At 39.3% G+C, this 25825-nt stretch overlaps 1 protein-coding gene across 3 annotated transcripts in view; it reads left to right on the top strand.

Annotated features, from left to right (window-relative positions):
* The first annotated feature begins 688 nt into the window (after window positions 1–688).
* The window catches only part of TOP2B (DNA topoisomerase II beta), a 67786-nt gene continuing 42649 nt past the window's right edge, over window positions 689–25825 (top strand). Inside the window, exons 1-6 of one of the 3 annotated variants that reach the window (XM_074838984.1) lie at window positions 689–1401; window positions 20206–20379; window positions 21065–21155; window positions 23178–23241; window positions 24450–24595; window positions 25375–25472. In XM_074838984.1, the coding sequence (XP_074695085.1) occupies window positions 1330–1401; window positions 20206–20379; window positions 21065–21155; window positions 23178–23241; window positions 24450–24595; window positions 25375–25472 (645 nt within the window). In that variant the 5' untranslated portion in view covers window positions 689–1329. Of the gene's footprint in view, window positions 1402–15039; window positions 15292–20205; window positions 20380–21064; window positions 21156–23177; window positions 23242–24449; window positions 24596–25374; window positions 25473–25825 lie in introns of those variants that run through there. The other 2 variants (XM_074838966.1, XM_074838973.1) reach the window with 2 other exon arrangements.

Below are 25825 nucleotides of genomic sequence, written 5' to 3'. Positions count from 1 at the left end.
CGGGGAGGGCGCCGTCCCTGCCCGCCGCGGCGGCGGTGCTGCCCCGGCCGCTCGCCGTTTCCCTCCCGCCCTGCCGCTGCCGTTCCACTGCCCCTCGCACCGCCCCTCCCGCCGCGGCGCGCGGCAGCGCCCCCGCGCGGTGACACGGCTCCCTGCCTGTTGCCACCCGCAGTGACGTCTCGCGCGGCCGCCGCCGCTCCTTCCCCGTCTCCGATTGGCCGGCGCCGCTCGCAGCCTGCCCGCCTCCGGCGCGTGATTGGCGGGTCGGCTCGGGGACAGGGCGCGGGGGGAGGGGAGGAGGGAGAGGGCCGCCCGGGCCGGCTGCGTTCGGAGACGGCTGCGACGCGGATGCCAGAGGGGGGCAGCGCACTTATTGTCTGAGCGCGGGGTCCCGGCGATAGCGGGGCGGGGCGGGGTGGGGGGAGGGAGGAGGCGGGGGAGCGGCACCGGGCACCGGGACGAGGCGGAAAGAGGAGGGGAAGGAGGGGGCCGGGCCAGCCCCGGGTGTCGGCGGGCGGCGCGTGCGTGCGTGCGTGCGTGTGTGAAGGGGAGCGGAGGGGGGGCGGGAGCTGCGCGGGCACTCGCGTGCGGGTGCGCGCGCGCGCGGGGAGGGAAGGCAAGGCGCGGGCGGGGGAGAGGACGAGGGGGGAGATTTTATTATTAATCTATTTTCCGGGCCTTTGTGGCTGGGAGGGGGAGGAGGAGAAGAAGAGGAAGAGGACGAGGAGGAGGAGGAGGAGTGGGGGGAGGAGGAAGCGGCGGCAGCAGCGCTACGGCGGCGATAGCGGCGGCTGTTGTTGCCGCCGCCGCCGCCGTGAGGTAGAGGGGCCGGCAGTCCCTTTAAACTAGCAAGAGCCGCAGGCCCGGCTGGGCCCGCCCGCCCGCTCGCCGCCTCCCGGCCTCGAGTTGGAGCGCGGGCGGCGGAAGGGCGCTTTTGTGCGGGCGGCGCGGCCCCTTGGCTGCCCGCCTTTCCTTCCTCGGCCCTTCGCCGCCGGGCGCGTTCCTGCCCTCGCGGGGCTGCGGGCGGCCGCGGGAGCCCTCGCCCACCCCGGCGGATTATTTTCCTTCGTCTCGGCTGCGCTCCCCGGCATGAACTAGAAGCCGGGCCGAAGCGGGTGGGGAGCTCTCGGTGTCGGGGTGCCTCCGTGCGCGGGTGTGTGAGGGCGGGCGAAGGGCTGCGGGGGATCCCGGGCCCGCGCGGCGCCTGAGGGGCCGGGGCGAAGCGCGAAGGGCGGGCGCGCCGCGGTGCGCGGCCGGGTCGGCGCCGGGGCCGGCCCTCTCGGTTGCCTCCTTGCGCCCTCGCTTCGGCTGAGGAGAAACGGGCAGAAAATGGCAAAGTCTGGAGGAGGAGGCGGCGGCGGTGGCGGCGGCGGCGGCGGCAGCGGGGGACTGACTTGGGTGGTAAGTTGTGGGGTTGTGTTTCGTTGTTTGTGGGTTTAGCTTTTTTTTTTTCTTTTTTTGAATTCTTCTTGCGTCCCGTGCGTGTGTGGAAGGAGCGCGGGTTGCCTTTTAAACGAGGAAGAAACTGACGGCTGGCGTGGAAGGGGAAGCGCTTTCGAGCCGCTCAGTGGAAGGGTCCGGGACACAGGGAGTGGAGGTAGAGGGAGAAGACAGCCTGGGTTTGGGATTGGGACTGGGGAGCCTGCAGCCGGGGGGGAGCTCGTCTGGGGGCTCGGGACTGTAGGGAAAGGGCTAGTCTGTGAGCAAATAGGTAGGAAGGAGCCTCCTTCCTTGGGGGAGAGTGAGTGGGTCAGTAGGGCTGTTTTGAAGTTACTGTCCTCTAAAGTGAGATGTAGGCTGTCTGTCGTCCTGTAAAAATCGCAGTTACTGCCTCTTGATGGTAGAGCAAAGTCTTTGCGGGCTACCAGAGGGGCTGTGTGTTGATCCCAGCTTCTTTCCCAACTGTCTGAAAAGACAATACTTGAAATTCCTAAATTTCAGGGATGGGTAATGAGGAGGCTTTCAGAGACCTTCAGGGGGCTGGAGCTGTGTACTTGCTATTGTATCTTGGATTTAAACTTCATTGTCTTCTAAAAGTTGCAACTCTGTAACAGGGCCAAAAAGGTTTTTCTTTTTACTGCTTTTCATGGATTGGTCTGAAGTAGTAAGATTTGAGAGGGTGCAGGTGATAACTGACTCTAGAACTGGTGAATTATTTTGAGCCGTTTTAAAGTCCTTTGAGAGTACTAGTCCTGACTCACAGTGCAGAGGGATGCTCTCCTCCTCTGTAGTAATAGTGGATGCTCTCTGGTTTTGGTAAGACCTGAGGAAGGAGGAGCAAAGATGACCTGAAGGGGTCTTGGTTCAGCCAATCAGTAACTTCCCTGCCTTTCTCTTGCTCAGTGTAGGGTTCAAAAGAGGGTAACTTCTTTTATGTTTAAGCAGAGACAGTATATCTTGAGTGATAGATGGTGAGGTAGCTGCATCTTTAATCAGATGCATGTGCTTTACAGGGTTAGGAACTCTTAATAAGTCTCATTAAAGAGAATGATAGCAAACTTGTTCTTCTGTTGTGTCTTTCTACATCTTTGAGCTGTTGTAAAAGAATGTGAATAACATTATTGGGGTGAACAAATTGTGCGTATTTTGATGGTGGGCTATTTCTGTGGCTCTAATTACTGCATTTATGTTGGTAATTCTCTTTCATTTTAAGAAGCTGGCAGCATGAAAAGTTATATAAAAAATGAACAAGTTTCTGGGTGTGCCACTTGAAATTAGTTTAGATATGGGAACAGCCAAAGTAGAGAAGCTAAAACTATTCTTTCCTTCCTGCAATACTATGTGATCTTTATCAACTGTGGTCTTTAGATAGCTCTTCAGAATTAAGATTTTTACCGGCTAGGTTGGGTCAAGTAATTGAAAGTTTTCCAGCTCGTGTAGAAAACTGCAGAATGAAGTGTGAAAATCACTGAGTAGGCATTTTTAATGAAACATGTTCTTAAATGTAATGGGGATGAAATTATGGTGAGTCAACAGTTTCTTACAACTGGAAATAATCAAAATTTCCTTTACTAGAACCAGTAAAAATTAAAGTGTTTTTGTCAACTCTGAGTAGTTGTGGGGAAATAATTAGATTTTAGTTAAAACTGTTCACATTTTTTTTCAGAAGACAGTAGGATGTTGTTTCTTTCTATCACATGCATTTTAAATGCTGAAGATAAGACTTCTGAGCCAGTTCCTAAAGCCAAACCTGTTCAGTGTCAGCTGTAAAACGCTGGCATACAAAAGAGCAATATTGTTGTGGCACCAAAATGGATGGGGCAGTGGCTAGTGATTGGTTTAGTGTGCCAGGCCGAGAAAAATGTTGGTTCGGGCAGTGGTTCATGAGTAGATACCATATGTTGGCCTGGAGGATGAGATACACAGAGCTAGGGATGGTAATAGTTTCAGCCGTCTGGTTTTCATCTGTTTACCATGTATCTGCTGGATGTGCAACAATTTGCTATTTGGTTGTAAGTTGTTTGAAACTACCTTGACTTTCTTAGACTTCTTACTAGTGTTGGAACCACTAGGATGCCTACTTTCTGAGTAATGTATTTTGTATTGTTAGTGGTTTCTTAATAAGACCATGAGTTAAACAATTGAAGGGTAGCAGAAGTAGGTCTAGTTCTAAAGATGAGGAAACATTTAAAACTTAGTGGGATGTTAATTTATGTTTCAAACTAGCAAATCCTATATACCCGGTGCTCACATTTTTGTAAAGAGTTGTATGTGTAACACTAGCTTTGATTGTGATTTGAACAGCATGCTTGTTCATCAGTTCAACTAACTAGGGAAGAATTTCATGCAGTTGTGAAAAAGGAAGGGTATTTCATGTGGTTGAGAATTTACCTGAGAGTGAATTTCATAATGAGCACATCATACAAGCATCAGGTGATATCTGCTTTTAAAAGCAAGACGAATTGAATGTTCGTGGAAACAAACAGCAAGTTATCTGTGTTTTCAGCTACCTGTAACAGAACTTAAAGAAATATAACTAGCCAAGGGTTAGCTGGTAAGTAGGCACAATTACCAGTGATGGGGACACATGGGAGTATATAAATTGAAAATGTTTATTGGGAAAATCATTTAGCATTATATAACTGAAAATAAACCAAGATAACCTCTGATTTATCAAATGCACTAGTTATTTTTTTGAGGAGCGCTTTTTTTTGTCTGGTTGCTGATTTTTTTAGAATCGACTTGCATCTCCCCACTCTAATAGTTGGTAGAAGGTGGAGTTTTGACCAATGGATTGGTATTAATGACTTTTGGTGGACGATTTCCAAGGGTCACCCACAAAAGTGTGAAGTTTTAGTTACAAAAGCCTGGATTTGTAACTAGAGGAGTTTTCATTGGTGAAACATAATGGCATTTTCTCATGCTAGAAAAACTTTGAACAGAAGCACTAACTCTTATCTTCAGCCTTTGTGTGTTTAGGGACTACAGAAAATGAACTCTCATAATAGTATAGTAATAGTACTTTTTTTTTTTTATAAATGTGCCTTTTATAGTGAAAGTGAAGTCACTGCAAGCAACCCTGTGAAGTGTGGTGGTTCTGATACAATGGTAATGCCCACAGAGCTATGGAAGAGTGTTTCAAACAAGCAATACTTCATCAGTTACTTCTGTCAATGATTTCAAGGCTTTCTTCTCAACCCCAAGAGCTACACCAGCCTGATAAATGAAAGCTGAGACTCCTGATAATAATTTAAGACTTTGAACACCACTTCCATTTTCCTGCCCTTTGTGAAAGGGATAGGTTTCAGTTCTAGGAAATGCTAGCTTAAAGGGAATGTATGCTGAGTGTTAATGTGACTTTTCTTTAAAAAAAATTAAATAATATCAGATCTGTGTGCTCCTTGAATGGAGTAGAATGGAAATAATATATATTATTAGTAGATGGAAATAATGTATATATTTGGTTTATACTGGTTCATACTTGGTTTGCATAAATACGGTAGCTGTATATTGGTAAGTGAAAGATAGCAACCTTTCGAATAATCTAAATTCAGCTATTAGCACTTCTCAGCAGTTTCAAAATTTACCTTGAAAATAACTTCTAATGTCATTTTTTAAAAATGAAAAGAATATATATGTAATAGAGAAGATAGGACAGTAGACTCAAAAGAAGACAAAATGAAACAAAAAAACCCCAACAAATAAAGCACCCCCCATCCTTCTGTTAAAGGGACCTTGTCCTTCTTTTATAGTTTCATTTGAAAACAAATACTCAAACAAAACTGTAATAAAGGGATAGCTTTCAGTTTGACTTGGCTTTTAATAATTTGTTTCAAGAGGATTAAAACAAAGCTTTCTTTTGAGTAATATCTGATAATTTCCAGTGATATGCCATAACTCAATTGTTAATGGGCCCTGCACTAGGTGATTTCTAACTATGGGTAAGTTTTTGCATCTGAAATCTGAACTGGGTCTCTTCTGCACCAAGGATCTGCCCACCAGTGCTGTATACTCAGCTTCAACCATTACCATGATTTGGGAGTAGGGGATTTTGGACAGGAGTAAGACAGGAGTTCCCTTCTGCCAGGATAGCACTTGGAGGAGGAGTGTTGGGATTTGGTGGTGTCCAAGAATTGTAGTATGTTACTGTTTTATCATGAGTCTATTTCTATAAGCTGACAGGATTCTGCCTGCCTGAAGTGCAAACAGTTAAGCAAATATGGCTAGTAATATGACCAAATCCTAATCAAATCTTCACTTTTTAGAAATAAACATACTGTCCTAGAGGTGAACCAAGTGTAAATATCTCTTCTTTATTCTTTTTATTACTGTTTATTAACACTCTCTTAGTTTCAAAAGCAGGAGTAGGTGGTTGAAGTTCCTACCCCTGAATTCTCTAGACCTCTTTAGTTGCCTCTCTAGACTGAGGTTAAAGCTCAGAATTAGCTTTCTGTTCTTTCAATTTCTTTATCTGGATCAGACATTCTGTTTCTTCGCTGGCTGAAGCTAGGCCTAGAACACAGTTGCAATAGGTAACAGTCGTTACATATACTGTTAATGTCTTATCTTTCCTCTGCTCTATTGTGGTGTCTGCAGAGGGGAGGCAAAAAAAGAAGTCTTGCATTGTTGCCAAGTCTTGTTTCAGTGCTCCTCTCTTGCTTTTTATAAACATCTATCTTTTCTTTTGCTATTACGTTGACCAGACAACTGGTGTGTTGGGTTTTTTTTTTTTTGAGGGAGGCTTTTACTTTCCCTCCCTTTTTTTTTTTTTTTACTGTTAGACAGTAGAAGAGAGATCAGACCTGAAATAGGTGCCCCGATATGTTACTATTTACTTTTATTAAACATAATGCATTTTGTAGGCTTTGAGCTGTGTAGTATATCAACAGTTGAGGGGAAGCAGAATTCCCTCTTGCTCTTGCTGAATTTCTGATTGGGGTGCCCCTAAGCAAGCAACATTGCGGTATATTCTAGCACTAGAGGGAAATGTTTGTGGCTCAGTTTGTCGAGTCAGACACAACAGTTGTGAAGAGGGATTCAGAGGAAGTTGTTACTTCTTACCCTCTATCCTCCACACCACCATCCAGTGAAATACTATGGTCCTTTTCTTACTGGTCCAGTCTTCTCCTTGTTAGAGCTGAATAATACAGGGTCAAAGAAGCGATAGAGATGATATCAGGTAGAGGCTTGGTGATGGAACAAGATCGGGGCTTCCTCTTTGACTGCAGCTGAGCCAGTCTTGCAGCTTAATAACATGCCCCGTGAATTCTGAGCTGGGAGGAAAACTTGTTCTAGTCTAGGTGAAAGAATGCTGAATGAGTAGAAGTGGGGAACTAAATCAAAATGAGCTCTAGTAGGAAGGAATGTGTATCGTGAGGGTGGGGGCTGGGAATTGATTTTTAAAAATACATGGGGGGTTACTTTAGGTGTTTGGTGGGGATGGTGTACATTCAAGCATGTGTCCTCTGTTAATGTTCTCTATGTCTAGATCTATGTGTGTATGCATTTAATTTCTAAGCTACCCATAATGTATTAAAGAATAAGTAAGGAATTACTTTATTTGGGCAGATAAAGTAACCTTTCTAAATAAAAGAGCATGTAAGTTAAACTAGGCAGTTTAGGTTTGAAAAATATTGTTTAAATTTAGTAGTTTATTTTCATAGACTTGATTTTCTAGGAGTAGATTTTTACCTTGCATGTAAGCTGTCTTGTGTGTTTACATACAAAAGCAGTCTTCAAATGTGTGTTTATATTTAAATTAATTAAAAACAGCATATGTGATTCATAGCTGATGGATGGCAGTGAGTCCATCCCTGGGAGTGGGTTTTATATGTATTACAGATTATAGAGAGAGAACTTGGAAATGAAAACTGGTACAGAAAACTTTTCCTCATTTAAAATAGTAAATTTCTTACAAGTCATCCACAAAAAAAATACTGTTCTGCACTATATAGGTGGTTTGAAAGTTTTCAAAAGCACACTGAGCAAAAATACATAGTTCTAAATGTGGATAACTGTGTGAAGAAGCCTGTTTTGAAAATTGTATGCTTGGAGACCTAGTGGTGTCCTCTCAAGTACATGTAGTGAAACTCAGGTATTTTGGAAAAATGTATCTTAATGCTAATATCCAAAATTTAAAGTGAATATTAAGTCAATATTTTTACAGATCTCTGAAAATAAATACTAAAATTTAAAGTATAATTTAAGTTCTAGCAACCAACAGAGGTGTCAAGATTAAACATACCAAATGTTTGTTGTTTTTATAAACATAGGAGAAAAATGTTCCTCAGAAGCAAAGTGATAGACCAGCTCTTAGAAATAGTAATTTTTGTTCAAAAAATGTTTTCTTGCCATTTTATTCAGGTTGTTCAGTAATGAGTACTCAAAAAGTTGATGGGAAAAGCAGGGACAGATTCCTCCCTGGTAAGTGAGGGTCAGACCTGCTAGTTTTAAAACTTCAGTGTGATTGCAAATGCTTTTACTCTTATGAACTAAGTCCTTTTAAGTTGTGTTTTGAAGTGTGTGTCATTAAACTTTTTCTATGTTATCAACACATCTAGTTTCATTTAATAAAGCTATTTTAAAATGCTGTCTGCATCTTAATGCAATTCCAATTTACATATAGATGCAGTTTGCCACTGAAAACAAAGTACTACTTTTAATTTTTCTATTGTGTTAAAATGCTAAATTGTGGTTTTTTTACACTATACATGTCTAAGCAAGTCTAGGTTTTTTTTTTCAGCAAGTAAGGAAAAAAGGCATTAGCAAAGTTAGTGTAAAGGCTGCTTGAGTTAGAATGTGTTTGAAAGGCTCAGATCTAAACATAGGATCTATATTTTCCTTTGTTGGACATAATTAAAAAAGATATTTTAAAGAGGAAAAAAAAGGCATAAAAGAGGATTAAATTCCTTAATCTACTGTGGGTGTTTTTTTCCTGATTTGTGAGGTAGAACTGCAATTGAGATATTAAGCAGTCTTCCTTTAATGGAAGCTGTGTGTCTTGAGGTGGTACTGATTTCTTTCACTCTTTTTTTAGTGAATGAGTGGGCACAGTTAGACTGAGGCTTCCTGTTCTTCTTTAAGACATTGAACAGTTGTGAGAAGAACAGGTGTATGAAAAACTGGACAAATGTCTGCCTTAGTGAGGTACCAAAAACTCACACACCAGCTTTCTATATCTGTGAAGGAATCTTCAAGGAGAGAGCAAGGAACAATATTTTCTTGTCAGGACAAATTCACAGGAACTATAAGATAATATTGAAAAGTTATTTTCTTATAAATCAAAAGAAGCCAAGATAAAGCAGGAACACACACACACACCCCCCCCTTTGTAACCAGATAATTTGATATGTAATGTTTCTATAAGAGCAGTTAGAATTCTGGGGTCATCCCCTAAGCAGAGCATCTTTACCTATGAGATACTGGAAAGCAGCTGTTCAATCTCTGCCAGCTCTCGGGTATTTTGACTTTTTAGGGAAGGTAGTTGTAGTAGTGTATGAACATTTCAGTCTTGTGTTTATTCCCTTCGTAGTTGTGTACTGTGATATAAAGATACAAGAATGGCAAGGTATCTGGGGGAAAATAACACCATCTGAGACCAGCTGATACAGAGTTCTAGTGCATGCAGTCATTCAGGCTTTTGCCTCCGTGCATCAACACAGAGCTCTGTGTTGGCTGAAGTAGTGTTTTTCATCATATGCTATATAGTGATCCTAAATTAAAGTCTTTTCCACCACTGTTGTATTACAGTATTGTCATGAAAACTTGAAGTATTATCTTGGAGTAAAGTGGAGGCAAGTTGCTTGGAGAAGAGCAGTTGCAAGAAGTGAGGCAGTTCTTCTGTTTTGTTATTAAGCAGACCTGGGAGAGGATTCTTCTTATTCATGAATAAGAGACTGTATAAGCACATGAGGAATCAGCTGGGGTGGGGGGGAAGTTCCTTACCTGGGTTTGCTGGTGGAGAGGGAGGGAGGTGGTCTAGATACTTGAGAGAAATCAAACCTGAAGTTGTAGCGTGTTAACCTGCCCTTCCTGATCTTAGTTAAATCTTTCAGAATATGCCATGTAGACTTTCCTCTCTGCCAGTTGAGTGATAAACATACATAACAGGTAACAGAAAGATGATGAAAATGCTGAACAATTAAAAAATTAAACTCAAAAGGTATTTGAAACTATTTTATGAGTCTTTTATATGGTACCTTTTATGGAGGGGTGAATTCTTCTGCCTGCCAAGATGCAATTCTTCAATTGCAAATTAAAGGGTAGAGTTTTGATGATCTTCAAGATTGTCAGCATTTTCAGTGAGCAATCCTGAAAAGCTTTTCGTAATAACTTCTGTAGGAATGTTGTTGTGGGAGGATGAGTGACTGAGGAAGGGGGAGTTTTGGAAGAGTGCTCAGGCTTTTTTGACTTGTTGCTGCCTCTGTTTTCCTCCTTCTGAATTGCTGTAAATGTCTGGTACACCAAACCTGTGCTCCTTTCTCATGGAATTTACCACAGGATTGAGACTAGAATATGTAGTATATTTGAGACTTGTAAAACACTTCAAGATTTGTAGAATCTCCAGAGGAGCAGTAGATGTTGCATAGTAGGAGTTGAACAACTAAACTCAAGCTACTTTTTTTTAAAGAACACTGGATTCATATTTACTTTAATGTGGCAGAAAATAATAGATTTTGAAAATATAGAATACCAGAAAATGTGACTATGTTAGCACAGGCACTTCTAATAATAAAAAGCAGATGCATATGTTATTGTGGAGCAAACTGGGATATTTGAGAGGAAGCAATGTGATCATTATTCATAAACTTTTAGAGTTTGTTTGATGTTTGAGACAGTTCTTAAAAAGAAAAAAGCCCTCATTTATTTCCATTTATGTGGTACCTTGTGTTAAGTATGTGTGTTGCTTTTCTGTTGAAGATTCTGGGGAGCAGACTTTTAATGCTTACTATGCACCATATATGTTAGAAGTACGAAAACCTCAAGGAGCACAGTCAAAGGTGTTTTATTATTTCAGGGCATGGTAGACATGCAAGTAACATAAAGATATACCAGTCCTAATATACTGATAGCTGTTACATTCATGAGAATTCAAAACTTTGGTTCTGTGGTACAGTGGAGAATTGCATCTGTTGAAGACTGCAGTTGGATAAGTAACCTTTAAGTGATGTTTGGGCTCTCCTCTATCACTAATGTAATGTGGCTAGTAATCTGACTAGAAGCTGACTAGAAAAGACTGGGCTTTGGGTGTTGTGTAGAATAAAATCTTCATGTGTAGATTCAGTAATTTCTTCCAGTGTATTGCAACTTGACTCCTGTTCAGTGTTACTATGCCAGTTAACACGAGCTGAAGAACTAGCCTGTTTGATTTGCTCTCTCTATGTATTCTCTTGCAGCATGAATGTCAGTACCTCTAACTTCTTGACTTCTTGGCTAATGGAGAGTTTATGTATGAGTTGGCTGATAATGCGATGGACCAAACAGATTTGGGGATGGCCCAAACAGATTTGGGGCATTCAGTGACGAAACTGCTTCATTCAGTGATTCAATGAATCACTGTTCTAAGAATCTGTAGGAAAACTGTCTTAAATTGTCTTAAATTTTAACATGAATAAATTCCTTTTCTGTTAGTGTAATTTTTTTTTTTCTTTCCTTGTTTCTGAATTTTAGCTGGAAAAATAGATTTTTAAAAGACTAATTTGTTACCAAAGTATCCATAGATGTGCTTTTTGATACTGGGTAAATAGTATCAACATTTAGTACTGGAATAGAACTTGTCAGTGGATAGACAGCTAAAAAATTTCAGACCATTAAAAATTTTAAAAGTAAAATTCAGTTAAATTGTCATCATGCATGGGCAGATGTTAGACACTTGCTTTTAAAGAAAGTAGTAAAGATCAGGATCTGAATGTACTGCTGATTGTATACAAACCTGTGCCAAATAAGGCAGAACTGTTGCTGTAGTAACAATATAAGTGTAAGTGAATTCATATTTAAAACAATATACATAATTTTCTGGTCGTAAGTATTTATAGTGAGCATATATATTTGCACAAAAGTGGTATTCACTTTTCAAAAGTCTTGTGGAGAAAGCAAATCGCTAAATTTTCATTTAAATTTAATGTGCTGCTATGTTGTGCATCAGTAATCCTAAAATAAGAATGATGATGCTTTTAGCTATTTAATAGGAAGATGTAATTCTAAGAATGTCATTTCATGGTGAAACTAAACAATCTAATGATATCTGCTGAAAAGTATGGGGTTTTTAACCTTATCCGCCTAGCTATATGTTTCTGCTCTTTTTGTTGCACCACTACTTGTCTGATTCTCTAGCAAGCTTGTTCAGAAAAATGAGCCAGTGGACAACTCATTGCTTCTAGTTGATGAAAAATAGGGGAAGGCCCTGTTTGCTTCTTGAACCGGCTTATTGTGAGGTCGGTTTGATTTCAGTATACGGAGCAGAGAAATGGGAGGAGGGAAGAAAGCTGGAATGTTTCCCTTTTGGCATCAATTAACTGTTGTGTTTTTCTATAACAGAGAAATTTGACTGTCCTTAAGCAAATCTATAACTGAATCATCATAACAAAACTCTATGTAATGTAATGCTTTCAGAGTCCAGAGCAAATTGTCCAAACCAGGAGATAAAAAATTTAGGAATTTGAAATGAACAAACATGTTAGTCTCACTGGAGTGAGACTAGCTCTGGGTGAGTTTACTGGGAACTCCTTCCTATGATCAGCTTTGTGGAGGATATGATAGATTTAGTTCATGCCACTAATTGTATGCAGTGGTCTATGGAAATTTGCTGTGGTAACAAGGAACTGTTACTTTTGTGTGTTTTCATCTTGGCAGGAGAGCCAACCCATTTGTTAAACACAGCAGGAGAGCAGTTTATTTTGAAACTCCCTCCAGTTTTGTTTTCGTGGTGGGAGGTATTCTCAGCCAGTTTTCTTTGGGAAAATTGCAAAGTGTTTAGGAAACAATGTATTCATCGTCTATTTTTCTAAGGCAAAAAGAGGCCATTATGATCCAATATATAACACCACAGTATAGTCAAGTGCATGTTATCCATAGAATTACATAGTAATTATCATATTGCACCTATAAACTTTTTTTGAGGTATAGCATATCTTCTTCAGAAGAGGTAGTTTTGTTTTGAACTGTAAGTGGGAGAAAATCTACCACGTCCCTGGATTTCATTACTTAATTAACCTCCCTAGGTTTTACAGCTTAATTACACTCAAAATTTACTGTCTTGTCCCACTAAATGGGCTTATCCTACACTTTATTCAAGGGAATGTAGGACACATAGCATGTGCTTTTCTAAATTCTTATGTCCCAGGGCTGCACCTGCCTTTCGGGAGAACAATCATTTCATGTAATAGGTTTAGGAGGTTAAGGCAGAAAAGACAAAGCCAAAACAAAGGTAACTTCTTGTTCACATAGTAATGTCTCTTCTCTGTTCAATTATGCCTGTCTGCCAATGAGCCCTTTTTTGCCACCTAATATGGGGAAGAAAGAATGGGCAGACTGAAGAAAAGCATTTTGGGTTTTTTGTTTGTTTTCATTGTATTTTGTTGTTGTTTGGAGAAAGTTTACAGTGTGGAGGAGAAGATGGCAGTGGCCAATACAGGATTAAGTCTGTGTAAGAGGGAGAGATATTAACATTTTTCAGGATTTTTATCTTCTTGTGACGGTGTGAAATTCAGCTACTTAAATAAAAGTAAAGCTTCAACTTTAAGGATTCAAACCAAAGATATATATTCCAGTTATGGCAACATTGAAACTGATGGTAAAACCTACTTTCTTTGTTGTAGCTTTACATTTTATTGTCTGTTTAGATAGGAATAGCTTTTCTCTGGGGCTGCCAAACTGCCCAGATCAAATGTGTATTGAGTACAACTGTTTGCAGCATAAGTAACCAAACTCAGCATGGTGACTCAACATGATTTCAAAATGCAAAGGAAGATGACATGACCCAGTTTTAATCAAAAAAAGGCGATAAAAAATCTCAGAGTTAATATGGATGTCATGCATGCTCTGTTATATGCAGAAATTTCAATGGATGAGACTGTAAGAAATTTTTAAAATAATGCAAAATGTGAAGAAAGAAGGTGCCAAAGCCAAATACATGAGTTCTTAGGTTGAAGATAGACAGTAAAAGTCTTGTTGCCAAGCTGTTGTCTGTTGAAGGGGTGCCATCCAGAGGGACCTGGACAGGCTTGAGAGGTGGGACCGTGTGAACCTCATGGGGTTCAACAAGGCCAAGTGCAAGGCCCTGCACATGGGTCGGGGCAATCCCAAGCACAAATACAGGCTGGGAGGTGAGTGGATTGAGAGCAGCCCTGCGGAGAAGGACTTGGGGCTAGTAGTGGATGAAAAACTGACTATGAGCCAGCAATGTGCACTCACAGCCCAAAAAGCCAACCGTATCCTGGGCTGCATCAAGAGAAGTGTGGCCAGCAGGTCGAGGGAGGGGATTCTCTCCCTCTGCTCTGCTCTGGTGAGACCCCACCTTGAGTGTTATGTCCAGCTCTGAGGCCCCCGACAGAAGAAGGACATGGACCTGCTCAAGTGGGCCCAGAGGAGGCCACGAAGATGATCAGGGGGCTGGAGCACCTCCCCTGTGAGGACAGGCTGAGAGAGTTGGGGTTGTTCAGCCTGGAGAAGAGAAGGCTCCAGGGAAACCTTATAGCGGCCTTCCAGTACTTAAAGGGGGCTACAGGAAAGGTGGGGAGGGGCTCTGTATCAGGGAGTGTTGTGATAGGATGAGGAGTAACGGTTTTAAAGTGAAAGAGGGTAGATTGAGATTAGATATAAGGAAGAAATTCTTTCCTGTGAAGATGGTGAGACACTGGAACAGGTTGCCCAGAGAGGTTGTGGCTGCCCCCTCCCTGGCAGTGTTCCAGGCCAGGTTGGATGGGGCTTTGAGCAACCTGGTCTAGTAGAAGGTGTCCCTGCCCATGGCAGGGGGGTTGGAACTAGATGATCTTTAAGGTCCCTTCCAACCTAAACCATTCTGTGATCTTGCTGACTTGCATGTATGTGGATGTGTATATTTGTCATCAGTCTGGAGGTTTAGAAAGTCTGAAAGACTATCAAGAATTTGTAAAGTCTTGAATGTCACAGGAATGTTGGGAAAGTCAAACACTGTCCAAAAAAAGAAAAAGTTAAAATGCCAACATTAAGATTGCAAAGCAGACCCTGAAAATTAGGTAACCTGTTAACAAACAAACAAAAAACCCAACCAGACTTACTGTGAAGCAGAAGACTTAAGCCCTTTGTGACACTTGGTTAATTCTCTTTAGGGGTTTTCTCATGAAACAACAGCTGGTGCTGTTTTGTGAAGTGTTATTGGAGCTCTAACAATATGAAGATCTTTTATACAGGACAGAATACAAAAGACATTCTTGAGACAATTCCAAAATATACAGAGGAGATTGTCAGTTTAACAACACTGTAGCTTAGTGCTTGCTCAGTTTAAAAAAAAAAAAAAGAAAAGGAGGGAGGGGGCTTTCCTACTATATTTACTCACATTTTAATTGGTAGAAACTTAGCAGATGAAAGCACCTCTAAATTTATTTATTTTTTTTTATCAAGGAAAACATAACGGGAAGACCGTGGAGGATGTTTGTGTCCATAGATCTAAGTCATGGATTTGGTGATGAAGATTTTTCTTTTTTTTTGGAATGAGTTCTAAACATCACTTGAACTCTAAAAATGTTCATTCAAGATGGAGATACAGGGATTCAGAGTTGGTCTTCTGTTTCAGAGTGCAGCACAGCCCAAAAGGCTAGGTCTGGGAAACTGCAGTTCTGTGGACTTCCGATGCTTGCATGCCTGCATAATAACGTTAGTTTGTGTAGTTGAATACTTTCTGGCTTTTGTTTTTATGCTTGTGTTTCAATAGTGTGTTAAGTTAAATAACGTATTTTTGCATGCAAAAGATATACTTGGAGTATTGTACAAATAAAATCTGTCCTGCTCTATGACAATGAAACATAAACATTTAAATAGAGCATACTGAAAAGGTATTTGTCATGTCTTAGTAAAAACTATGGAATTAAAGTTCTTTAAGACTACTTTTCTTTTTTTTTTTTTTTTTTCCTTGGTAATAATCACTGACCAGGAAGAAAAAATCTTATGCTGATCCTCCGTGTGTTTTTTTTCCCTTGCTCTTAAATCATAAATTATTGTGTTCCAATTAGTATATTGTAAAAGATAATAGACATAGCTGTCATAGGGAGTAGAATAACAGAAGATCCTTACTACTGCTGGGTTAAAGCAAACTCACATTTTTCCAGAAGTGACCCTTCTGCAGGACTAGCTCTTTTTAGGCAACAAAGTTTGTCTAGGTGTGACCTCTGTTCTCTGTCAACATGACAATAATCTGGCAGTAGCAACTCAACAGAAGATACAGTTTTGATTGTTTATACATTTCTTGCCGATAAGTTGGAAAGTATAAGCTTCTCCAAGTTGCCAGTACGACTTTCACTGGAAAACAGAAATGCGTTTCCTAGTGTATTAAAGGCAATGGCTTGTAGGAATCCCTTAATGATAATTCTATTCTGTAGTAATTTTTCACAATCTAGAGGTACTCAGTCACAATAAAATGGACTTTTTCTAATCTACTGACTCTTGCAAATGTGTTGTGGGACAAGTAGAGCTACTGGAGATAGGAAAACTGTAGCCTAGATTTATTAGGCTAAGATTTGAGTTCTTACTCTGTGCTAACATGTTACTGAGTTGTGATGCTGGTTAGACCCTAGTCCTCAGGTACTATACAAGTAGAAGCATTTTAGAGAGCTGAATACAATACTGATGTACATGACAACTGAAAAACTGGTATCTGATAACTGCCCATCATGTACTTCGCTGACTGTAAAAACTTCCTGAAGCCCACAAACTGGGAGCAAATAGAACAGTTCCATTTGAACAAGTCTTTACACCTGTAATACTTTCGCTTTCTATATGAATTGCATTTCTTCTCTTCCCTTCTTTCAACACTTACTTCTACTTCATCTCAGAATTATTATTTTCTTCTCCTGCTAATCACTGGTCCCTTTAGAACGAGTGAACATAGTAAAACAGTGCTAACAGAGCTGTGGAGCCTGTGAGCTACGGGTGACTCCTATGAGGTATGATGTCAAAGATGATCATTAAGTAAAGCCAGTAAGGTCAGAAAGATACATTAAAAAAATATTTATATACACATACAGTGGAACTCATTGGAAGCCTGGATATCATTCACAGAACTACTTCAATGAAATAAAATTTACGTTGCAACTATTGGCAATGATGCTTTAGTAACAATTCTCATTCCTCCTCTTCCGTATCAGTTTAATGTATCTATTTGCAAAGTCCTGTTTCTTTTCTGCTTGTTTAGCTGATCCACGGCTAATCCTTTTGGGGTGGTGGTAGTGAGGTTGTCACAGTTTAAGGCCAAATGGCAGTGTGGAGACTAAATTAACTTGGATACTGAAACACTTTAATCACACGTGCTTGTGATTTTGCAACTTCCCCATTTGGCGGGAGATGTGATGTGCTCCAGAAGAAAAGTCACGACAGTTAATGTTGCGGTTACAACTCTGCTGTGTGTAATCTTGGTGCAGGATTGTGGGCTCCCCTGGTTCTTTCCCCCTCTTATTCCGGATGCTGTCAGTTACAGGACTGGGTAGTAGAGAATATTTGATTCTCATGTGGCCTGTTTGGGTTTACTCACAGTGAACAACTGGCTGTTGTCAGCACTGGTGCACACAATCTGCTTGTCTCAGAGGTTCTCAAAGTACATGTTTTGTAGCATTTCCATAAATAAACTAAAAAAATGTGATCTCTAAATCTGGAAGAGAAAGGTAATTCACCTTGTTCTGAATAAATCCAGTTGGTGGCCGGTCATGAGTGGTGTCCCCCAGGGCTCAGTTTTGGGGCCACTCCTGTTTAACATCTTTATTGATGATCTAGACGAGGGGATCGAGTGCACCCTCAGTAAGTTTGCAGATGACACCAAGTTGGGTGGGAGTGTTGATCTGCTCGAGGGTAGGGAGGCTCTGCAGAGGGATCTGGACAGGCTGGAGCGATGGGCTAAGGCCAACTGTAGGAGTTTCAATAAGGCCAAATGCCGGGTGCTGCACTTCAGCCACAACAACCCTCAGCAGCGCTACAGGCTTGGGGAGGAGTGGCTGGAGAGCTGCCAGGCAGAGAGGGACCTGGGGGTGTTGATTGACAGCCAGCTGAACATGAGCCAGCAGTGTGCCCAGGTGGCCAAGAAGGCCAATGGCATCCTGGCTTGTATCAGAAATAGCATGGCCAGCAGGGACAGGGAAATGATCTTACCCCTGTACTCGACACTGGTGAGGCCACACCTTGATTACTGTGTTCAGTTTTTGTAGGGGCTTGGGCTGCATTAGAAGGAAGCTAATGCAGACAGGACTGTGCAAGGACAAGATAAAGTCAGCAAACAAAGGGATAGTTATGATCAGCAAAAGAAGGAATGACTATAGTCAGCAAAAGCACACAAGTCTGAATAAAATAAGATACAATGTAGAGAAGTTTGTAAGTTTCAGGTTGTATGTACGCAAATACAACTAACCAATGCAAGTGCTTGTAGAGGCCCCTGAACAGCGCGTGTAGATAGTATGCAGCCTGTCAGAGCACAGATGTGCGCGTGTACGGGACTTGGTGTACTGTAAATGTAACCAAGATAGGAGAATAAACGAATGATTTGATCATCATATTAGTGTTGTGTCGGTCCTGATCCCGCATGAGCAAATAAGGACCCTGGCAAGTTTTGGGCCCCTCACTACAAAAAGGACATTGAATTACTCGAGTGTGTCCAAAGAAGGGCAACGAAGCTGGTGAAGGGTCTGGAGCACATGTCGTACGAGGAGCAGCTGAGGGAACTGGGGTTGTTTAGTCTGGAGAAGAGGAGGCTGAGGGGAGACCTCATCGCCCTCTACAACTACCTGAAAGGAGGTTGCAGAGAACTGGGGATGAGTCTCTTTAACCAAGTGATAGGACAAGATGTAATGGCCTCAGGTTGCACCAGGGAAGGTTTAGACCAGATATTAGAAAGCATTTCTTTACAGAATGGGTTGTTAGATGTTGGAATGGGCTGCCCAGGGAGGTGGTGGAGTCCCCATCCCTGGAGGTGTTTAAGAGTCGCACTGACATAGCGCTTAGGGATATGGTGTAGTTGGGAACTGTCAGTGCTAGGTTAACGGTTGGACTGGATGATCTTCAAGGTCCCTTCCAACCTAAATGATTCTGTGATTCTGTGAATAGAATGAAATGCTTTATTCCTGTGCCTGTTTGGGGGGGGGGGGGCGGGTCATGGAGAAAAGCATCAAAGCTTAAATAGTAGAAGCTGGAGAAGACATATTGGAATAATACATGGACAATTGTCCTTGTTAATTGTATGCTATAGGTTGATGTTTGACCTTTTTGAATCTGCTGAAGTTGTTTGGGTGAGTTCAGTATCCTTTGCTCCTTGTTCCTATGTGCTTATATGCTTTCTTACCCTTTGCTTTTAGCGTTATCCAAGGCTGCAACAAAAGCTAGATTGAGAGAGATGTGATGATACTTCTTCTGGCTGAGAAATTTACATGGTGACTGGTTAATCCAGAGTTTGAGTTTAGTCTGTATTTACTTCATATAGAGATTTACTGCTAACAGCTAAATAGAAGTAAAATATTTACCTGAGTGGCAAGTGGGCTTTGTCCTCGTTATTTGTCTGTTGATGGATTTTACTGGTCATGTAACACCTGCTTCAAAGTTGGTAAATCCCTTGTAAGAGAAGGAGGCTATTTCAGGTATTAAGCAGGTGGTGAGAGAATTTTTTGTTATGCCTACTAATCAGGTGACTTTTAATTTATGTTTATTGATATTTTAAAGATAATTCTAAGTTTGGCTAAGAATGCATACTGTAAATGTCATTCCTAGTTTCTTGGTAGATATGCTCTTACTTGTCTCAGAATGGAGCTTTTCTGCATTTGGTTGCTCTGAGAAATTTTAACTTTTCCTTTTGTGTGGTTTTAGTTAAATGGGAAGGAGGCATTTATCAAAAAAAAATTTGCTGAAAGATGCACCAAAACCCTGTATACTCCCCCCAAAGTGGACTAGTTTTCTGTAACACTGCTTGTTCTTCCAACTGAGGCATTTTTCATCATCTCCAGCCACATTATGCTTGAATTCTGTTTAAATTCCGTTAGTAGCCTATGTGATTCTCTTTTTATATAGTCCTTGGCTTATTTCATCATAATGCATTCTAAACTGGGATTGTATCGGGTTTGATTACTTCAGTTAAATAGAGAATGTATTTTAGCAATTGAGAAACCATAGGAGAGGCATTACAGTGTTTCTTAAGTCTCACTGAATGAATTGTCCAAACTAAAATGTAAAAGATAGTTTTACTATTATTACTCAGAACAGTATTCAGTGGTTTGGATTCAAATGCTTAAACACAAAATGTATGTTATAAATGCTTAACCTGAGGAAGTTGGTGTCTTTTGTGATATGCTGTTGTTTCCTTATTTTGGTTTATCATGCTTAGTAAATCAGTAAATTTTGAATATGTTACAATGTGTTAAGAAACTGTTATAATCTGTTGAATTTTTTTCTGTTGAGAGCATAGCTTGATCTTAATCTGAAAACTTAACATTTAAATTACATGACAAGTTTTGATTGTAATTTAAATCTGTCATGTTGTTTATATCTTGAGAGTGACAGATTGAATGAATGAGGTTTTTTGGTGTCTTTTTTTTTTTTTAGACATTATTTGATAATCAGATCAATGCTTCAAAAAAGGAAGACTCGGAAAACATTAATAAAAATGACACTTCAAAGAAGATGTCTGTTGAGAGAGTTTATCAGAAGAAGACTCAGCTTGAGCACATCCTCCTCCGTCCAGATACCTACATTGGGTCAGTTGAACCGTTAACTCAGGTAAATGTCACTAAATTTACAGTTTTAGTAGGTTTTGTTTTTTTAATGAGGAAAATTGCTATTCCAGTTAATAAATACGCACATCTTTAGTTCTCTGAGTATACTGAATTATCATGCTAAAAACTGTGGTCATGTTTATGAATGCATGTGTAGGAAGGGGAGAGACTTTAAAGCAGTGTTTGGTTCACCTGAAAAAACACGCTCAGAAAATGTTGAAATTCAGTCAAAACATAAACACACAACTCTGTGTGTAAAGAGGCAGTTATGTGTGTGTATGTGTGTGTTTCCAAACATGCCTATATGCATAGGAATATGCATATTTGTAAGTGTCATTTGCTCTAAGTCCAAAAATGCTTCGGTCTGTCTGTTCAGGTAGAGAACAGATAATTTAAGCCTCCTGCTGGCACTTTTTTCAGCTGTTTTTGTGAAGTTGCAAATTGCTTCAAACTTCACTGTCTATACTGTTGTATTTCCTCACCAAGCAGAAAATAATAGATTTTCATTATGGAAGTCTTTGTGGGTACAGTTGTAATTTTTGCCAAACTTCTGCTTCTGTTTCTGTCTCATATGACAGCAGCATTCATATTGGAAGAGTAAAGTTCTTAAAGTAAATAGATCTTAGAGAATCATAGACTTGTTTACCAAGACAGTAAATATTTTTTATCTTATTTTTGTTCACATGTAGTTAATGTGGGTTTATGATGAAGATGTAGGAATGAATTGCAGAGAAGTTACCTTTGTTCCTGGCTTGTACAAGATCTTTGATGAAATCCTTGGTAAGCATTTTTAACAATAATATTGCTTTAGCATTATGGAATATACGCTTTTCTGAGTATTCTCAAAGCACATTAATTTGTATCAAAGTTTAAATCACAGACTTAGAGTCCCACTAAACTACAATGCATGCAAATTTTAGTGCCTTCCAGCACTATAGAACAGTTTAAAGAGGGAAGAGTTTTCAGTTGAACTTGTAAGAAAGTGTAAATATTTGTTACTGAATGTCCAAACTAGATAATTTTTTGTGATCAATATTGTTACAAGATGTTTAATCTGCAAAGTTGTTAAAGTTTTAAGTAACATTTGAAAGAAGATCATTTTTCTGAAAGAAGAAAACTGGAAGTTGTCTAAGTGTTAACTTAGATCATCATTCCATGAATCATTCAAACTACCTCCTTCTGTACAGAATGATAGTGGTGGTGATGGTAATTCTTACAGGGATGATTTCTAGACTTCAAACAGTTTTAAAATAAATAAGTATCATACTGCTATTTAAAAGCATGGTGACTGAGGCACAAACAAATGATTTTTAGAAAATTCTGTCATAAGTCCCTGAGTCACTGTGACTTACTAGTTTATGATAGTCTCTTGGTGACAGGAACACATTGAAGACTAACCAGCGTTAGAGATGTGCAGCATCTGAATAGTGTGCTGTCTGCTGAACTGATATTTTGGGTTAATTGACATGAAATCTTGGGCTAATGTTTTTATGAAGTTATGTTGTAAGGATTGGCGGGATTACATTGTAAACTATATTATGGTCTACTGAGGTCAATGGAAATTTTGTCATGACCTTCATTGGGTTCAAAACTTCTCCACACCTCTAAAACTCTTCTTTACAGCATTTCTGTCTTAGAGGCAATATATCTTTGACAGGTGGAAAAGAACAATTTTTTATTTTTATTTTTTACTCATTACTTAATTTGAGAAATATGGAAATGCAAATCTTTCATCACTTCTATTTTGAATGCTGCCTCATAGATGGAATTGACGGTCTTTTCAGAGGAGGGAGTCCACTTCCACCTTGTCCCATTCAAAAGGAAGATCATTATCGTATCATTATCATAGTACTGTATGGCTTATTGCTTCTGTATGTAGCACTGATAAGTGCTCCACAGAGTGTGGTTTGAGAGCTAGGGATCGGTGTAATAACAGTACAAAAATTAGACATTGTAGCTATGTGTAATTTTGAATGAAACGGCACTTCAGATTTTAGCAAAAGCACCTTGAAATAGCTGATCTTATACTGAGATCCTTATAATCTGTTAAGATACTGTCCTTTGGTGTTTTGGGGTTTTATTTTGATCTCTTTCATGGGTGATGAGGCAAATGCTGAAAATGATTGTAATGTGCTTTCATGGTTAATGGCCATAGTCACATTTCTGATTTCTGTTGTTTGTAGCTAATACACATTGGCGTGCAGTTTAATTAAATCCTGATCAAATGTTAATTTCCAGTTATCCTTCTTTTGATCCTAAACTGTATAAACTGTTTAGGAACTATTTTACAACTGTTAGTTAAAAGTCTTACAGGCTCTTTAGAGATAACTTTAGCTGCAGTCAAAACACTCCTTAATGGATGTGATGTTTTCAGGATTGGGTTTCAGTGGCGAAAGGTTGTGTAAACTGATCTGGTGATGTATATAATTTTCTAGAGTTTTTAACATACATGGTATAATATGTGTAATATCCAAACAAGTACAGCAGGAGAAGAATAAAGTGCTCAGTATGTTAAGAACAATGATGAGAACAGGCTCACAAAATACACTTCTATATTTATTTCTAAGATAGTCTAACTGCTAGAAATAGTCGGTAATTATAAGGTTGAAAAATATCTTCTTGCAGATACTTGGACATATTTATAGACTTCAGTAATAAGACACAGAATATACAAACATACCAGATTAAGAAATACCTGCACCGTTGTTACTTGAGATGGAATATGTATACAATCAGTTTTACAGATCAAGTAATTAATTATTGCTCCTACAAAGTGTTAATTGGTGCTACTTTGTTTCATAGTAAATGCTGCTGACAATAAGCAGAGGGACAAGAATATGACTTGTATTAAAATATCCATTGATCCGTAAGTAAAAACATGTTTTCATTTACTTTCCCTGCCAGTACTGTTGAGTTCAGATTTGTACAAATTATTTTACTAAATGAAATCGGATTTTTAAAAAAAATTTTAAAAATTATTTCCAATAAGCTTCATATTTTAAGATGAAAAGGTGAATTAAAAGTGGCTAGCAGTAAGTATTACCATTCTGAATTTAAAAAGATTTGCTTTCCTAAACCACTCATAATGTTTGATTATGAAAGCTTGGCAGTACATAACTATAACCAGCCAGGTTACTTATAAATCGTAAATACCAACCTTGAGGTTTTGTAGCATAATTTTGCACCTCTTGAACTTCTATGTTAACTCCTTTAGCATTAGGATAAGGTTATGTCTGAATTAGTCAGCTATAACACTGAAACTGCAGGTTGCAAATATGTCATTACCACTGCTTTTTGAAATTGAATACTTAGAGATATTTCCTAATGAGAAGTACTGTAGCTAAATAGAGGTTGATTGGGTTCCTTTAGTAGTAACTTTTCAGTGACATTTAAGTTAATAATAAATATTTTGGACACCTAATTTTCACACCTAATCTTTAGGATAAATATGCTGAGAAGTCATTTTTCTGCAAGTTTTCAGTGCGCTATCAGTTTCTGTAGACCAAATTGCTTTTACCATGGAGTGGGAGGGAAATGGTTAGTGTAAATCTACCTGACCTGTTATGATTTTGAACTCTCTAATACTCCAAAATGAAAATGCTATGCAAGAGCTGTAAGTATTAACAATCCCAGATGTTGATGGATGAAATAAATTACAGTGTTCATCATAAACTGGGAAATAACAGTTTTAAACAGATGATTACTTGGCTGTGTTTGGGTGGACTTCAATGAAACCTTAAAAAGCTACATCTCTAACTTAAGTATAATTCTGTCACTAAACTTCAGGATTCGGTTGCAGGTCGTATTGATGGTGAAAGCTCTTCAAGCAGTTTTTTTGGGGTTATTTTTATTATATGAAATACTGTCATGTATGGGCGATTATGCTCCTTCTAAGACATCTAATAAGCACAAAGAAGTGGTTTGTTGTAAGTAAAATTCAGAGAGCTGTGAATAAATATGGTGAGAATATGGTCTTTTATTGTATTTTATGTAGTTATTTAAACAGGTAAAATGTATGCAGGAGTCTGTTTTCAAGATTAAATTAATTGGCTTAATGTCTTCACTGTTTTACAGGGAATCAAACATTATCAGCATATGGAATAATGGAAAGGGTATACCAGTCGTGGAACACAAAGTAGAAAAAGTATATGTACCTGCTTTAATCTTTGGGCAGCTGCTAACATCCAGCAACTATGATGATGATGAGAAGAAAGTTACAGGCAAGGCTATTTAACATGCTTTGTTTTATTCAATTAAGCTATTGTTCGCTTTTCAGTATGCTTTCTTTTTTTACTTTTTCTATTCTGTTTCATAACAGGTGATTACTTAGTCACCATTACTATAGCTCTTTGTTAGAGTAAAATGACTTAAAAAATAATCCCACTTTTTCTTTTTTAATACCAATGTTTACAGAGAACTTTACGTTTACATCTTTAATGTCAATAGTCATTGTTTAGTAACAAACAACATATTTTTGTACTTTAATTATAATGTATGCAAGCATTTAAACATTTATGCTCTTGAATTGAAGGGGAAAAATAAGTTTAATAAATTAGGATATGACTTATTATCCTATATGTAAAGTAACCCTTATTTAGATCATGAATGAAAGTTAGTTCTGTTCTATCCTAGCCCATATACTTTGCTGATATTATGATGTGTGGTTGCAGAGTGATTTGAATCTGATCATGATCTAGTTTTCAGCTGGATCAGGGTGTTGAGGTCAGTTGCCTTTCAGCAAGGAACTGGTAGATCAACATAAGGGAAGCAAAGGAAGTATTGTAGCCTTGGGGGAAGGAGCAAACTGCTCATTTTGACGCAAAAACAGTTGCACCAGAGTGGAGGTAGTGTGAAACTCCATCTCTGGCATCCTTTGATAGCTCTTGACATGTGGCCCAACTTTTGTCTTATATAGGAACATTTTATTTTATTGGCATACTCTCTGTATATCATAAATATAGTTCTGCTGTAAAAAACTTACTATATGTTGTTTTTTCAGGTGGGCGCAATGGCTATGGTGCAAAACTTTGTAACATATTTAGTACAAAGTTTACAGTTGAAACTGCGTGCAAGGAATACAAACACAGCTTTAAGCAGGTATAGAAATGATCTCAACTTTTTTCCTTTGCTGTAATTATAAATTTAAAATTTAACACGTTTTCTACATTTCATGAATATTTCATTAAATGAATCATTTAACATTCAAATGGATGTGTAGAGTTTGCAGGCTAGGTTAGTTCAGTCAGTAAAATTGGTACTTCTGTGTATTAGATTTTTTTTTTGTTAAGTAATACTTGGGAGTGTTAGGTGACTAAAAATGAAAACCAATTTTCTTCTGTTAAAGCTAAAGTATATTCATGTGCAGGTGAAAAGAAATATATTTAATTGAAACATTTTATAATTGCTGTTGTATAATTTGCCAAAAAATCTTTCTACTTAGCTGTGCAAAC

Source organism: Strix aluco, chromosome 1, assembly GCF_031877795.1.
Source record: "Strix aluco isolate bStrAlu1 chromosome 1, bStrAlu1.hap1, whole genome shotgun sequence".
Taxonomy (NCBI): domain Eukaryota; kingdom Metazoa; phylum Chordata; class Aves; order Strigiformes; family Strigidae; genus Strix; species Strix aluco.
Note: the sequence above shows the minus strand (reverse complement) of the source record. Positions and strands in the feature narration are given on the sequence as shown.